The sequence below is a fragment of the Eretmochelys imbricata genome, chromosome 7 (assembly GCF_965152235.1).
Source record: "Eretmochelys imbricata isolate rEreImb1 chromosome 7, rEreImb1.hap1, whole genome shotgun sequence".
Lineage (NCBI taxonomy): Eukaryota > Metazoa > Chordata > Testudines > Cheloniidae > Eretmochelys > Eretmochelys imbricata.
This window is the reverse complement of record NC_135578.1, coordinates 61,631,901-61,648,410: the sequence shown is the minus strand read 5'-3', so window position 1 is coordinate 61,648,410 and position 16,510 is coordinate 61,631,901. Positions and strand designations below refer to the sequence as shown.

The window sequence follows — 16,510 nt, the reverse complement described above, 5'->3', positions numbered from 1 at the left end:
TCCACCGGGGGCTGCGGCTGCAGCAGGGGCCATGTGCCCCCCTCACGGTTTCCCAGGGCCATGTGCCCCTCCCCCGAGCTGGGGCTTGGCGCACCCCTGTCCTGCAGCTGCGGACAGCTTTGGAGAAGGGGCTGTGCACCCCCCATGGCTGTGCCCTGTCAGTCTCCCTCCCCCCACCAAGCTCTGCCCCTGGTTATTTTTAGTGAAGTCACCGACAAGACAGGGTCCTGTGAATTTTGTTTATTGCCAGTGACCTGTCAGTGACTTTTACTAAAAATAAGAGAGACAAAATCTTAGCCTTAATCATGTTTAAAGGGAAAAACAGTACTTGCCCTCTTTAGTCCAAAACAAAATAACAAAAACAAAAAAGGCCCTCCATGGACTGTACACTTCATGCAATAAAAACATTTTTATTTTTTTAAAACACAGCAAAAATGTTGTACACCCATACTGAAATCATAACCTAGTAATCCCACAAAGTGGGATTCTGGCCAGAAAAAAATGACAGTTTAACTGGATGAAAGTTTGCATAAATATAAGTTGGTGAGCAACACAGAAAGGGGGTGTGTAGTACTATGCCAAGAGGCCTGGAAGTAGGCTTTCTGTCAGCGCTCCTGAAATATATACACCACTCTTTTGAACCCAAATGTGCACAAACTTATTAATAGGTCAAATTTACAGTGAGAATTAATCAGAATAATAGAACTGGAAGGGACCTCGAGAGGTCATCTAGTCCAGCCCCCTACACATATGGCAGGACTAAGTATTATCTAGGCCATGCCTGACAGGTGTTTGTCTAATCTGCTTTTAGGAGATTTCACAACCTCCCTAGCAATTTATTCCAGTGCTTAACTACCATGACAGATAGGAAGTTTTCCCTCATGTCCAACCTAAACTGCCCTTGCTGCAATTTAAGCGCACTGTTTCTTGTCCTATCTCGGAGGTTAAGGAGAACATTTTTTCCTCTCTCCTCCTTATAACAACTTTTTAATGCAGCTGAAAACTGTTATATCCCCTCTCAGACTTCTCTTCTCCACAGTTAACAAACCCACATTTTTCAATCTTCCCTCATAGGTCATATTTTCTAGACCTTTAATCATTTTTGTTGCTCTTCTTTGGACTTTGTCCACATCTTTCCTGAAATGTGATGCCCAGAACTGGACACAGCACTCCAGTGGAGGCCTAATCAGTGCAGAATAGAGCAGAATTACTACTTCCCATGTATTGCTTAAAACTCTTCTGCTTATATATCCCAGAATGATGTTTGATTTTTTTGCAGTGTTACACTGTTGACTCATATTTAGCTTATGATCCACTATAATCCTTCCAGATCCCTTTCTGCAGTACTCTTTCCTAGGGAGTCATTTCCCATTTTGTATGTGTGTAACTGATTATTCCTTCCTAAATGGAATACTTTGCATTTGTCCTCACTGAATTTCATCTTATTTATTTCAGACCATTTCTGGTCCAGATCATTTTGAATTTTAATCCTATCCTCCAAAGCACTTGCAACCGCTACCAGCGTATCATCTTCCACAAACTTTATAAATGTATTCTCTATGCCATTATCTAAATCATTGATGAAGATACTGAACAGAACCGGACCCAGAACTGATCCCTGTAGGGAACCCACTCGATATGCCCTTCCAGCTTGACTGTAAATCACTGATAACTACTCTCTGGGAATGGTTTTCAACCAGTTATGCACCACCTTATAGTAGCTCCATCTAGCTTGTATTTCCCTAGTTTGTTTCTGAGAAGGTCAAGAAAGAGAGTATCAAAAGCCTTACTCAAGTCAAGATATGCCACATCTACTGCTTCCCCCCCATCTACAAGGCTTGTTACCCTATCAAAGAAAGTAGTTAGGTTGGTTTGACACAATTTGTTCTTGACAAATCCATGCTATTACTTATCACATTATCTTTTAAAATGTTTGCAAACTGATTGTTTATTTATTTGCTCCATTATCTTTCTAGTTACTGAAGTTAAGCTGACTGGTCTGTAATTCTCTGGGTTGTACTTATTCCCCTTTTCATAGATTGGCACTATATTTGCCCTCTTTCAGTCTTCTGGAATCTCTCTGGTCTTCCATGACTTTTCAAAGATAATCGCTAATGGCTCAGATATCTCCTCAGTCAGCTCCTTGAGTATTCTAGGATGCATTTTATCAGGCTCTGGTGACCTGAAGACATCTAACTTGTCTAAGTAATTTTTAAATAGTTCTCTCTCTATTTTAGCCTCATATCTACCTCATTTTCACTGGCATTCACTATGTTAGACGTCCAACAGCTAGCAACCTTTCTGATGAAAACAAAACAAAAAAATGTCATTTAGCACTTCTAAGATTTCCACATTTTCTGTTACTGTTGCCGTTCCCCCCACCCCCACCATTGAATAACGGGCCTTCCCTGTCCTTGGTCTTCCTCTTGCTTCTAATGGATTTGTAGATTGTTTTATTATTACCCTTTATGTCTCTAGATAGTTTAATCTCATTTTGTGCCTTGGCCTTTCTCATTTTGTCCCTACATACTTGTGTTATTTGTTTATCATTCATCCTTTGTCATTTGACCTAGATTCCATTTTTTGATCATTGAAGATCTTCTGGTTAAGACAGGGTGGTCTCTTGCCATACTTCCTATCTTTCTTACACAGTGGGATAGTTTGCTCTTGTGCCCTTAATAATCTCTCTCTGAAAAACTGCAAACTGTCTTCAATCGTTTTTCCCCTTAGACTTGCTTCCCATGGGATCTTACCTTCCAACTCCCTGAATTTGCTGAAGTCTGCCTTCTTGAAATCAATTGTCTTTATTTTGCTGTTTTCCCTCCTATGATTCCTTAGAATCCTGAACTCTACCCTTTAATGATCATTTTCACCCAAGCCTTCCTCTTTCAATTCTCAACCAGTTCCTTCCTATTTGTCAAAAAACAAATCTAGCACAGCCTCTCCACTAGGAGCTTTCTCCACCTTCTGAAATAATACATGTCTCCAATACATTCCAAGAAGTTGCGGGATAATCTGTGCCCTGCCATATTATTTTCCCTACAGATGTCTCGGTAGTTGAAGTCCCCCATCACCACCAAGTCCTGTGCTTTGGATGATTTTGTTAGCTGTTTAAAAAAACCCTCATCCACCTCTTTCTTCTTCGTTGGTGGTCCACAGTAGACCCCCTACCATGACATCATTTTTTTTTGCCCCTTTTATCCTTACCCAGAGAGACTTTCAACAAGTCTGTCTTCTATTTCCATCTCAACCTCAGTCCAAGTGTATACATTTTTAATATATAATGCAGCACCTCCTCCCTTTCTTCCCTGCCTGTCTTCATAAGCAAACTGTACCCTTCTATACCAATATTCCAGTCGTGTGTCATCCCACCAAGTCTCTGTGATGCATGCTATGTCATAGTTGTGTTTATTAACTAGCATCTTAAGTTCTTCCTGCTTAATCCCCATACTTCTCGCATTAGTATACAGACATCTAAGATACTGATTTAATATAACATTTGAAATCCAGAAACACTTGTTTTAGACTTAGAGGAAACATTGTGTGGAAATAAGCATTTTCTTTTATGGCTTCAAATTCACTTTTACATATGTATCAACTCTAATGGATTTGCAGTGAATAAAAAGAGTGAGTATATACAACAAACTCTGGTTATTCGAGACTGTTTGCCCAGTAACATCTCAGGCCCTGGCATCTTGTTTCTTATGTCCTTCATACACTTTCCTCCCACAAGATGTCTCATTCTTGCTAACAAGAATTTAAGTAACTGAGTATACCAAAGCTGCAGCTAATAATTTTTTACTGACATTATTTATACTGGGAAAGTGACCAAATCACTATGAAAGCCGTGTTTTGTATATAGCAGGATATTTCTTGTAAGGTTGTCTTCAACCCTTCTATTTCTTCCCCTTTGTTCTCTGTCAACTGGACAAACTTGGGAGAGAACTCAGGATTTTAGGTTCAGAGCAGCAAGGGATTGTGCCTTTACCTATGAGTATTGACAGAAGTCTGCCAGATTTTCCATTTAGATCTCAATTATTCTGATGACCAACATTATTTTTGGTCCTCTGCCTTTATCAAATTGAATATCCTGATACTTTCCCACAATCATGACCCAATATTACTCACTAACTCCTTTTCTTGTGAGCAAAGAAACAGAGTATCACTGCATGTCCTCACATACTTAAGCAGGGGCACAGATGCCTCAACAATACATCTCACCTATCCAAGAGTTTTGAGCAGTATGCAAGGATTTACCCTTTTCCATTTGCATATATCTCAGATTATCCCCAATTCCCTGCATATGGACCACCAAGCCAACTTCATGGGTTTTGAAAAGACGTTTCTTCATTACTGGGAACTGCAGTCTTATAAAGGCAGCTTTAGTTAATTATTTTTATCATCTTTCAAAGCTAAATGTTGTGTTTCAGTAAAACTAAAAGGCTTTCCAAGGAACCTAAGAATTCTAAGTCTGGTCATTAAGACTTCCTCCCTCTCCATGGTTCAAATACACTTAAAGTGTTCTCATTCGTACATTTAAATTTTAAGGTAGCCAATTAGGACTAAACTCCAGAATGGCTCTGCTTTTCTAAGGACATTGAGCCTTAGGCTGTGTCTACACTGTCACTTTCAGCGCTAAAACTTTTATCGTTCAGGGGTGTGAAAAAACACACCCTGAGTGACAAAAGTTTTGGTGCTGAAAAGCGCCAGTGTAGACAGCTCGTTATCACCGGGAGCCACACTCCTGGCAATAAAGCTACCACCATTCGTTAGGGGTGGGTTTGTTTGTTTTTTAAATCGCCAGGAGAGCTCTTTTCCGGTGATGAAGTGCGTCTACACTGCCCACGTCACAGCGCTGCTACGGCCGCGCTGTAACGTGGGTAGTGTAGACATACCCTTAGAGTCCCGTCCTCTCCTTTTACTTCCCAAACTTAATGTCCCTTTACAACCCCACCTTCCATTGACCTAAGTTTGATAATTACAGCCAAACCTCCAAAAACAGACAGCAGTTCTTTAACGTTGCTTTATAGCTTTTAAAGGCAGTGAACACTGACTAGCAGATCCTAATCCCTTTTTAGTTGCCCTACATTTCTTACAAATTCCCCTTAGGCTAAAATTTTCCATCCCTGGTCACAGCACAAATGTTTTTTCTTTTTCTTCTAAGTTGGACCTGAATCCGTTCAGACATTTTTGAGTTACTCAAGCATGAAGACAAAATTTGCACTCATAAAATCTCCAAGGGCTTAAGCTAGAATTTTCAGACTTGGGCTGTTCCCTGGCAAAGGAAGGGAAAACAATTAGTTTGAAGAAAATTTTTAGCATGTTGTGATGTTATTAACAGAATCTGTAACCGTATACATCGCTATTGCAACCACTGTGATATATTTGCAACAAATATTGCATAAAGGTTGTTGCGTAAGACGTTATGGTTTGCTGGTTATGATTATGCTGTCTATATGTGCGTATCATTTTTGTAGTTGAAGTTATGAATATTGGCTCTATAATGTATGTTATGCTTCTGGGTGACACACCAGACAAGTTGGTGTCAGCTCTGCCTATCCTGCTAGATGGCCCATTAAGGGCCATCAGATATACAACTGACCCATTGACAGAAGGCAGACACACCTTGTGACTCAGCAAGGCATGTTATGGACAGAACTCTGAGGTTTTTCCATGCCAAGCGATGGACAGCTTGTCTTTGGAACAAAGAAAGAAAGACCACATGGCAAGAAAGTATAAAAAGCTGCCGCAGCTTCTCTATCTTGTCTTCAATCCTGCTTCATACCTCTGGAGGGACTTTGCTACAAACAGAAACTCTACACAAAGGACTGATGACCCATCCCAGTTGTGGATGTACTCCAGAGACTTGACTTGAACCTGCAGTTTATTCCATCACGGCTGCAAGCCTGAACTAAGAACTTTGCCATTACTGTATGTAATTGATTCCATTTAACCAATTCTAGCTCTCATCTATCTCTTTTTCCTTTCATGAATAAACCTTTAGATTTTAGATTCTAAAGGATTGGCAACAGTGTGATTTGTGGTTAAGATCTGATTTGTATATTGACATGGGTCTGGGGCTTGGTCCTTTGGGATCGAGAGAACCTTTTTTATTTTAGTGGGGCATTGGCGTTCATAACCATTTGCCCCCATAACGAGTGGCACTGGTGGTGATACTGGGAAACTGGAGTGTCTAAGGGAATTGCTTGTGTGACTTGTGGTTAGCCAGTGAGGTAAAACCAAAGTCTTCTCTACTTGGCTGGTTTGGTTTGCCTTGCCTTGGTGTGCAAAAGAACACCTGCCTTGGGCTGTAACTGCCCTGCTTTAAGCAATTTGTCCTGAACTGGCACTCTCAGTTGGGTCCCGCCAGAACCAGCATCGTTACACATGTCAACGCAGAATTTTATGCACATGCAGCTTAGAATCCTGGGTGCACACAGAATTATTTTAAGCTTTAGGTTATCTTAAGGGATATGATACCTGTAGATATTTTTAAATTATATATCAAGTTACTATTATTGCAATATTAAGGTTGAGAAAGCAGGCATGCAAAGATCAAAAAATTCAGAAACTTAGCCATTCTGCATAGTTTCTGTTGACATTTTAACAACATTATTTATATTCCAGAAGCACATTAGTACCATCTACATATGGGAAAGATTCAGTACCTGCACTAAAGTTAAATGTAAACTTTTCATACTACTGTTTATATTTAGCCATGGGGGGGAAAAATCAATGTTATTCTGGATGCAAAAGGATTCTCCTCCTTATATTAAGTCTTCTTTTCTATAGTTTGGGTAGGTAGCAACAACTACAAATTTATATCTAGATTTGATAGCCAGCACACTGCCTCAGTAGTGAGCTGGTGAATGTCCTTCAGGCCCCTGATGAAAGAATGAAGGGGACACTCAGCCATGAAGTCCTCCATCGTTTGTGCCTGGTGACCAGCCAGTCACATACAGGTGTTTGCCTCATTTTCCATTTAAAGAGGGTTTGTCCACATCTCCTATGAGATGTCCTGAAGCAATTCAATCTGTACCAGACTTTCTGACATAAATCAAAACCCGGTGGTTCCTTGGCAGGGTCAACGACAAGCTGTTTGTTTTGAGCGGTCGAAACATTCCATATGTTCACTTATATTAAGTGATTCATATGACTGAAGGTGTGACATTAAGAGCCCCTTTATGCCAATTTGCAAAGGGCACATCTAACATGGGGGGGACACTCAGGAGCTGGAGTTCACTGTTACCTGCAAGGCAAGGTTTAGACTGGCAGTGTCTTGAGGAGTTTGCTGGTGAGGTGGCCAGACGAGCGTGGAAGGGAGCTATCACACAATTGTAGCTCCAGCAAAGCTCTCTCTTACTGAGGTGAAGTAGTAACATTGGGGCTTATAGTTCTGGACTCCCTGAGGAGAGCATCACAGAAGATATATGCTGATTTACAGAGGAAGTATCCTTAATAGGCTTTTCAAGAAGTTCCACTGATGGCTCTAGAGTTTCCTCTAGGTTTCTCACATACTGCTTTGAGATTTATTTGGAACCATTATTTGGATTTCAAGCTTTTAAAAAAATATTCATGTTTTTGTTATACCATTTGATTAAAATATCTATTGCCAGTTGTGCTGCAAGACAATGAATTAATAACTATGTAGATAAAGAAAATCTTCCACAGGTTAGTTCATAAGTTCTCATGTAAAAAGAGTAATGAAGTCAGCTCAGCTAAAATAGGCAACATTTTAAGATCACAGAAATTAGGAAGCTGACAATAAGTAACAGAATGCAAAAGCACTGTGCAGTATTATCAGTTTAAATAAAAGGACATTACCTGAAATAGTTGTTTTTTTCAGTTTGCAGCAGATATGAATAATGATTTCATATCAAAAACACTGCTTGTGGACATTCACTAATTATGTCATCATTACTAGAGCTTAGCGCGAGTTACCACAATCAGCAGGGGAAGTGCGGGATGGGGGTGTATTTCCCCATAAGTTTGCTTACGGTATGTCATCAGTAGCTACATTATGGTATTCTTCAACCATGTAGCTACTGATGACAGTAAAGTAACACACAGCAGCAGATACTACTGAACTCTGAGGGCTTGTCTATAAGGAGCAGCAACGTGCACTACGGGAAATGTGATTTCTAAAGCTCAGTGACATGTTGCGCAACCACTGGTCTTTGCAGGCCCTGGCAGTGAACACTACAGGTCCGCTGCACTTTAAGGCAGTACTGTACGTTAAAATGCTCAAGGAAGTGTTTGTGTAGACCGTGGTGGTGTGTACTGATGAATCAAAGTGCAATACATCAGTGTGCTTTAGAAATCATACACGCCCATAGGGTGCTTTACCCCACCATGTAGACAAGCCCTAAGGGGAAAAAAACACTGTCTTGAAAAACAGCAAACATTTTCTTACAGTAACTGTTTCAAACCTTTTTTAAAAAGGGTAGGAGAAGGAGCAAATTCATATGCACATAATTGTGTCTGTCAGCCTAAATACAAGAGTATATAAAAACTTACAGTTCTTTATGTTTGTCCTCTGCCAAGATTTGGTCATTTGGCTTCAGCCCATACCTTAAAGGGGGTGGGATGGGGGGGAGGGGGGGGAAAAAAACAGGAGAAAAGTTACTTTAGTTCTTAAACAAAAAATTTGTTTTCAGTTTACATTTGAAAAGTAGACAATCTTAAAATCTTTGTCTACTGAAAGCCTTTTCACGTATTTTAAAACTAGAGAGCAATATTTGTTAAAATAGACAGCATTTTAGAGTTAACATAGCTAACATCACAAAGTCTTCATCTTGCATGACAAAAAATAAAGACCGCCAACAAATAATTCCCATGGATATTGTGAGGTGTCAAGAGAAAAACTGTACAGAAGTTTTGAGAACCCACAGCAATTAAAAGCTTCAGGAGGGAAGTGGAGGCAGATGTGAAAAAAAAGTACCAGCATGTAAATTCAGGCTGATTTAAGTGTTACATTACTTCATGCTTTTCTGGGGAAGGGAAGCTCCAACTGATCTGCATACATCATGACCATAAACCCTGGAATTCTTCATGCTAAAATATGCAGTATTTATTTATATCCAGAAGGATTCCATGGTACTTTGTTTCGTTCATAAATCCATAGAACTAGAGGCTAGAGGGGACCATTATATTATATGGTATGATCTCCTTTATCTCAGAGGTCATTACATTTCACCCACTTACCTCTGTATTGAACCCAATCTTATTGTTTAACTGAACAGATTGAGCTCTCATCTGTTGCTCTAAAGCATTTTCTCCAGACCTTGAATCATTTGTGGCAATATCCTACACCCCAACATCCTTTTTCAAGATATTGACACGAGAACTGGACACAGTGTTGTAGTATCACTCTAACCAATGCCAGATACAGAGGTAAAAATCACAGTCCTATTCCTATACCCTCATTTATACATTCAAGGATTTTACTGGGCCTTTTTGCTACAGCATTCCACTGGGAGCGCATGTTTAGTTCTTTATCAACTATATCCCCTAAATCTTCTTCAGAGTCACTAATTTCCATGAGATAGCACCCCCACTCTGTAGCAATGGCTTGCATTCCTTATGCCTAGATTAATAGCCTTCCTTTTGGCTGTATTACAATGCATTTCGTCTGAATGGATCCAGTTTACCAAGCAATACAGATCACCTCTGTATGGCTGCTGCCATCCTCATCATTATTTACCACTCTGCCAATCTTCATGCCATCTACCAATTTTATCAGCAGTGACTTCATATTTATTTCCACATCAGTCAAAATGTTGACTAGCATCAAGCCTACCACTGATCCCTGTGGAACTCCACTAATAACAGCCGCATTTGATGATGATTCCCCATTAGCAACTACTTTTTGAGATCCATTAGCCAGTTTTAAATTCATGTAACATGTATTTTATTGATATTGCACAGTGATTTTTTAAAATTAGAATATCATGCAATACTAACTTAAAATGCCTTACAAATATCTAACGTGTACCTATTTCAACCAAACTTGTAATGTCAAAGAATGAAATCAGGTTTGTTTGACAAGACCTATTTTCCATATTGACCAGCATTAATTATATTCCTATCCTTAATACTTTACCTACTGTGCAATACATTCCATATATAGGGATCACCTCATCCACCACTGAAATGGAACCTTGTCAGAAGTATAATACAATAGCCATGCTTCACCAATAGCTCCACATAACTTTTCAGATAAGACATGAAAAAGGAACTTCTTCACTTCACACTAAAGGAGGAATTCAGTTTGTGTAATTATGTACAGTAAACAGAATTTGTCCAGGACACTAGAACTAAACAGTCAGGAAATACACCATGGGATCTTTAATGACTGGAGGAGGGACATAACTAGTCTGACTTTGGGCCTTCCCACCACCACAGTTTCCTTTCCATCATGCGAACAAAACATTCCATCTGTTGTTTTCACAATCCTGCTCCCTTGGGCTTAGTTTGTCCTTTCAATTTATAAATGGGCTTTAGCCGCCTCTCTCAGCTCAGAAGTCTTTCCATTCTTCTATCAGGTTTTCCCCTTCCTTATAGGTCTCCCTCCAGGCTCACACTCCTCTGCATCCCTTTTAGGATATCTCTACACAGAGCACCAATGTGCACTACAGGGGTGAGATTTCATAAGTACACTTACTAACTGGTCCGTGTAGACCCTGCTGGCGTGTATTAGAAGTTCCTTAGTGTTCTTTACGGTAGCACTGTTTCAAACAGCACTACATTAAAGTGCACCAGCCGGATCTACACGCACCAATTAACATGCAACACATTTGTGCACTTTAGAAATTATTCCCATTCTGCACATTACCCCATCATGTAGACATGGCCTCAGAATTGGGCTTTTCACCCCATGAGTGTCTGCTCCTTACATGTCTATCTCCCCAAGGCCTTTTGCCTGGGAGCCTTGGAGAGTTTCACCTCCTCTCCTCCCTGCAAGCTCCCTCCTCAAACTAACTCAGGCTGCACTTACTTTCCCCAGAAGGATTGTGCTGAGTCAAGGCTTCCATTGTATAACCCATGGACTCACTCTCTACACCTAGGAAAGTAGGCTACATCTAGGAAAAGTAAGGCTGAACTCCAACCCTCTTAAAGGGCAAACACTAAAGCTGTCAATAGCAGCTAATGTATGCGATTAACACAAAACAAATTGAATAGATTAAAAAAATAGTTGTGATTAATCATAGTTTCAATCATACTGTCAATAGAATACAATTTAAATTTATTAAACACATTTTGGATGTTTTTCTACATTTTCAAATATATTGATTTCAATTACAACAGAATACAAAGTGTACAGTGCTCACTTTGTATTATTTTTATTACAAATATTTGCACTTTAAAAACAAAAGAATAGTATTTTAATTCACCTCATACAAGTACTGTAGTGCAATCTCTATCATTACAGTGCAACTTACAGTCATAGATTTATTTTTTGTTACATAACTGCAGTAAAAAACAAAACAATGTAAAACTTTAGCGCCTACAAGCTCACTCAGTCCTACTTCTTGTTCAGCCAATCACTAAGACAAACAAGTCTGTTTACATTTACAAGGAGATAATGCTGCCCCCTTTTTATTTACAGTGTCTCCTGGAAGTAAGAACAGGTGTTCGCATAGCACTGTTGTAGCCAGTGCTGCAAGGTATTTACATGCCATTTACGTAAACATTCAAATTCCCCTTCATGCGTCAAATTGTAGTCTCATTGGTTGTAAGCCTCAACTGAAAAATAGCACCACAAGCAGCATTTACACCTTGACAAAAAGGAGGTAGGGCCGGGGAGCCAGGCCCCTGGCAGCAGCAGCTTTCTCTGCCCCAGGAGCCGGACAGGGCCGGCTGGTGCCATGGCTGGGGGCTGCCTTGGGCATGCTGGGATGAGCCCCCCGCCCAGTCTCTCCCGCTCCTGTGCTGTGGTGCTGTCCAGCCTCCAACACTCAGGGGCGCTCACATTCCGCGGTGGGGAGTCAGGCAGATGGCAGTCTTTGCCTGCAGGGAGCCGCCGCCCCACATGCCGGGAGCAACCCCACTGATGCAAGGGCTGCAGGACTCCTGTGCCACCAGCAGGCACCTGGGATGGAGAACGGGCCTGGGGAGGGCAGGGGGGCAGGACAGAGCCTGTGGGGGCAAGATGGAGCCGGGGGGATGGGGGCAGGACAGAGGCACATCCCTTAAATCAGAACTTTTTATAGGGAACCGGTTGTTAAGATTTTGGCAGCCCATCAGTGCTTTCCATCATATGTTTTTACAGTTTTACTACCTGCTGCCACAGGCATTCCACCCACTGTAAAAATGAGCATATGAAAATAGGCCAACAATCAAGTGTTCCATTTCCTATAGTGGCCAATTCCTCCCAATTTTCAATACTTAACATGGTGAGAAAAAGTGTCTTAACTGTAACAGTTATCAATTTATGCTCTGAAGCTTGGGAGTCTTGGATCGTAACCTAGCTAGTTAAACTGCAAGTGTTATTCAGATAAGATGTGATCTATTTTTTAGAATCATTTGTTTTAAGATCCTTCAACTGAACATTATATAAGACTAGTTCAAATTTGAATTGTTTTGCCCTTTGATATTAAGCGTTTTCTTATTGTTAATCAAGGAAAAGTTAAAAGAAAAAAAGTCACTGGTCTGGCCTTCACCTTACTCCACTGAATTAGAGAATTAACTCCAGGTTAGCATCAAGCCCAGACCTGTTCCATGAACCAGAATTTCCTGAAAAGCTGGTAAGAAAACATAACTGCCCTAAGGCCCAAGATACATAAGTGTCATTTGGAGATATGGGCCAATAGATAAAAACTGAGTTTAGCAGAATATCTAGTAAAAAGGATTTCCCCTTCATGACTGCCTGTGAATTGCACTAATGAGATTAAACAAAAAAGTTGTGTTACCTTGGATATATAAAAAGAAAAGGAGTACTTGTGGCATCTTAGAGACTAACCAACTGGTTAGTCTCTAAGGTGCCACAAGTACTCCTTTTCTTTTTGCGAATACAGACTAACACGGCTGTTACTCTGAAACCTCGGATATATACAGCATATGAAGCCAGTGTAGAGATCAAAGTTAAAAATTTTATATATCCCCCAAGCAAGGTGCACATATATGTGATTAAGTCTAAATGTCCATCACTGAAATTGCGCAGAAGTAGAAAAAGTTGTATAAAAACTAAAATTTAATTTATAATTTCAGAAAAAAGGGATCATGAAGAAATAAGGTGCTGAACAGAACAAGTCCTATCAGTGCAAGTTTTTTTAAAAAAAAAACTATTAGTTTATAACGTGGACTAGACAAAAAGCTATGAATGAAAGAAGAAATGTGTATATTGCAACCGTGCAGTCATTTTCCCCCTTGTTTGATGTTCATATGGATGTGAACACGTTACATACAGACTCTCCTGCTATAGCTGATCAAGCCAGTTCCACATTATACACACTGGCACAGGGGGCTTTGTTTAAAAATAGTAACTACTACATTGTCTGGCAATTATAATAAGTAAGGATACAATTTGGTCACGGAGGTCATGGATTCTGTGACTTTAACAGACCTCTGATTTCTTGGTCTCCAGCTCTCAGCCCCAGGCGGTGGGGCTCCGTCTTTGGCTTCAGCGCCACTGTGACCATACCCTGAATCTGTCTGTTTTTCCCTCGTGGCTGTTCTGTGAATTTTGCTTAATTTTACCGTGACAAAATTGTATCTATAATAAGCAGCATATCAACTACATTACTGAAACCGATTTTAAAATGATGAGAGAGAAAGGGGTACATTTCTCAGACAGAGTTTCTTCCATCTTAGTAAAAAAAAAAAAAAAAAAACACCCACCTCGAGGTGCTGGGAAAGTCGCTTTTTGAGGATGCCCTATGAGAAACCTAGAGCAGTAGTTAGTACAGTGAAGTCAGCTGTACTGATGAGCATACGAGTTAATGGTATAATATTTCTAAAGAAGTGCTGTACTGTGCTAGTCTCTACTTCAATCATTAAAAGGGGCCTTTTAGAATGTAACTTTGCACATGCACCTCTGCAGAAACTCTCATTAAAGTCCCTGAGCAACCCAAATAATTTCCACAAACAGCTCTTGCTTCAGGTTTATCAGAAGATGTCATCCAAAAGAATGAGTTGGCCTTCTTCAATGCAGTTGTGTTTCCTAAAGTGATGTTAAAGCCACGTTTGGTCTCTTGCAAAAAAGAAAAAAAAAAAAAAAAAAAGATACTTTTGTGTGTATGTAATGCCCCACCTGCACTGGAGGCTGCTGGGTCACAAGAGCAATGAGAGCAGTGAAGTTGGTGTTTAGAATGTCATTTTGTATTTTTTAAAAAGAAGAGGAGCCTGAAACTGCTACTCTGGGGAGTGGAGAAGGAGATCTTGAACTAATGATTCAGGGCAGTTGAAGTGGGTGAGCTTGAGCCCAGGACAATTTTGTGGGGATAAATTAATAAAATAAAAAAATAGTAGGAGAGAGCAGGCAGCAGCTTTTCCTTCCAGATCACTGCTGTGAGCATGCCAAACAGACAGGAGTGGAATTGGCATGTGGTATCTGGAAGGAGGCTGCCCACACTGAGAGACAGTGGCCAGTAACAAGTGAGGCAGCACCTGGCACCAGAAAAGAAGGGATGCAGTAAGTGGGGCGCAAGCAGCCTCAGTGACTGAGTTGCATCATTGTAGGGGCACCAGGAACCCAACTGAAAAGGGAAAAAGTCCAGTTCAGCGGAGCCGGGAAAGACGGAGATAGTAGGAACAATAGGGATAGTCACAAAAGAGGCAGTACCTAGAAAAAGAAAAGAGTGGTATAAGGGGAAAGAGGAAATGTTAAAGGAACAGTACAGTTAGACCAGAGGAAAAATAACTGAAGTATCTCAAAGTAATCTAAGAAATAAAAAAAACATTGCTAGAAAACAGTGAGAAAAGTAAAGCAAGAATTAAATAGAAAGGAAATAAACTGTAATAAAATATGTCCGTTTCTCTTTAATTACAGTTTAAGAAATAACAAGGATGTGAGCTGTAGTAAAAATAAGAAAATAGTAAGGACTGCAAAACAAAACACCCAGACAGCATCTCAAGGTATACAAGGTGAAGGGACACGAATAGAGAGTGTCAAAAGAGCAGAGACTAAACCAGAAAGGAGTGGAGGGATAATTGTTCAATCAAGAAACCAATACATTGAATCAAGGAATACGTGTCTTTATTTATGCAGGAACTCAAATGCTACCAAGAGAATTGCTTAACATATAAACTAAAATCCTAAGAACTTTTCCTCCAAATTCCGGGCTTCCAGAGGCTGAAAACTGAGAAACTGAAAAGGGAATATATAATGGTGGGGTCTATTCTAATGCATTGTATTTTCTAATTCCAAATTCTGTATTTCATAAATGTAAACTGTTACCTATAAAGTGAGTTTTATTTAGTTAACAGTAGTTAATATACAGTTGGTAACAGCAATAGTTTACAGTGTAAATTTAAGTAGTAGTTCCTACTAAAAGTAACTCATTGATTTGCTTGTGATTTATTTTTCTACCTAAGTGATTTCTACTTTACCCTCAACTGACTGAGAAAACATAATTTGGCCTCTGTAGTAGTTAGCTTGCCTCTGCCTCTCCTTATTGGTCTGATTCAAAACACCCCACCATCAGGCTTGTTACATATGTTTTCAATAATTAATCTAAAAAGACTAGGACAGTGAGCATGAGGAATGTCTGTGCTTGCTTGTCCATTTTTTTCAAGAGTGCATCAGCTACTCTTTAAATAGATGCAGTTAGAGATCCCCTGGGATTTTTCGATGCTAAAAAGCCTAACGGAGATATATTGAAAACCTGTTACAAAGGTGCATTCTCCTTCCCATTTGCTGAGGACTATCACCAATATATGTGGTTAAGCCCAATAGATATTCAAAAACAAATCAGACTTAGGAGTCCAGAAAAAAAAGTTTAGACTTACCAGACACAAAGATTAACAAAAATGTTACTTTATCACACTATTTAGCACCATTGAGCTTGGTAATTCCATTTATCCATTGCTTCAGATGGGGTTTACCAAAACAGGAACCAGAGAGAGTAACTGAACTGCTTTAACAGCAGCGAAAGTACTATTGTCTTATGTCAAGTAAAATTTCTGCACTGTCTGTTACGGCCAGTCACTTGCAAATTCTGAAAGAGTCTGTTATCTCCTACATTGCAGGGAGAGAGAGAGAACACTAGCATAAAGCTTAACATGTAAGATCATGCACTTTATTTTTAGCACTATAAAAGAAATAAGTAGCCTGTCCTAGGCTCTATATGCCAGATATTTCTTTAAACAAAAAAACCATCCCACACACCACACAGCATAAATATAAATCCAGTAGGCAAACCTCCATCTAAGCCAGACATTACCAACTAAACCAGTATAAAGTCTTTTTTGAAGTATACACACATCATCCACCCCAAACACAAGTCCTTGGACATCACCTCTGTTCATTAAAGTCCCAGTAAAAAAGAGGGACTCTGCAGCATATCCTGAA

At 39.9% G+C, this 16,510-nt stretch overlaps 1 protein-coding gene across 3 annotated transcripts in view; it reads right to left on the bottom strand.

Moving 5' to 3' along the window:
* Window positions 1-16,510, bottom strand: part of ADK (adenosine kinase) — a 564,182-nt gene that overhangs the window by 493,085 nt on the left and 54,587 nt on the right. For all 3 annotated transcript variants that reach the window (XM_077821816.1, XM_077821814.1, XM_077821815.1), the window contains exon 3: window positions 8,518-8,571. In XM_077821816.1, the coding sequence (XP_077677942.1) occupies window positions 8,518-8,571 (54 nt within the window). The remainder of the gene's footprint in view (window positions 1-8,517; window positions 8,572-16,510) is intronic.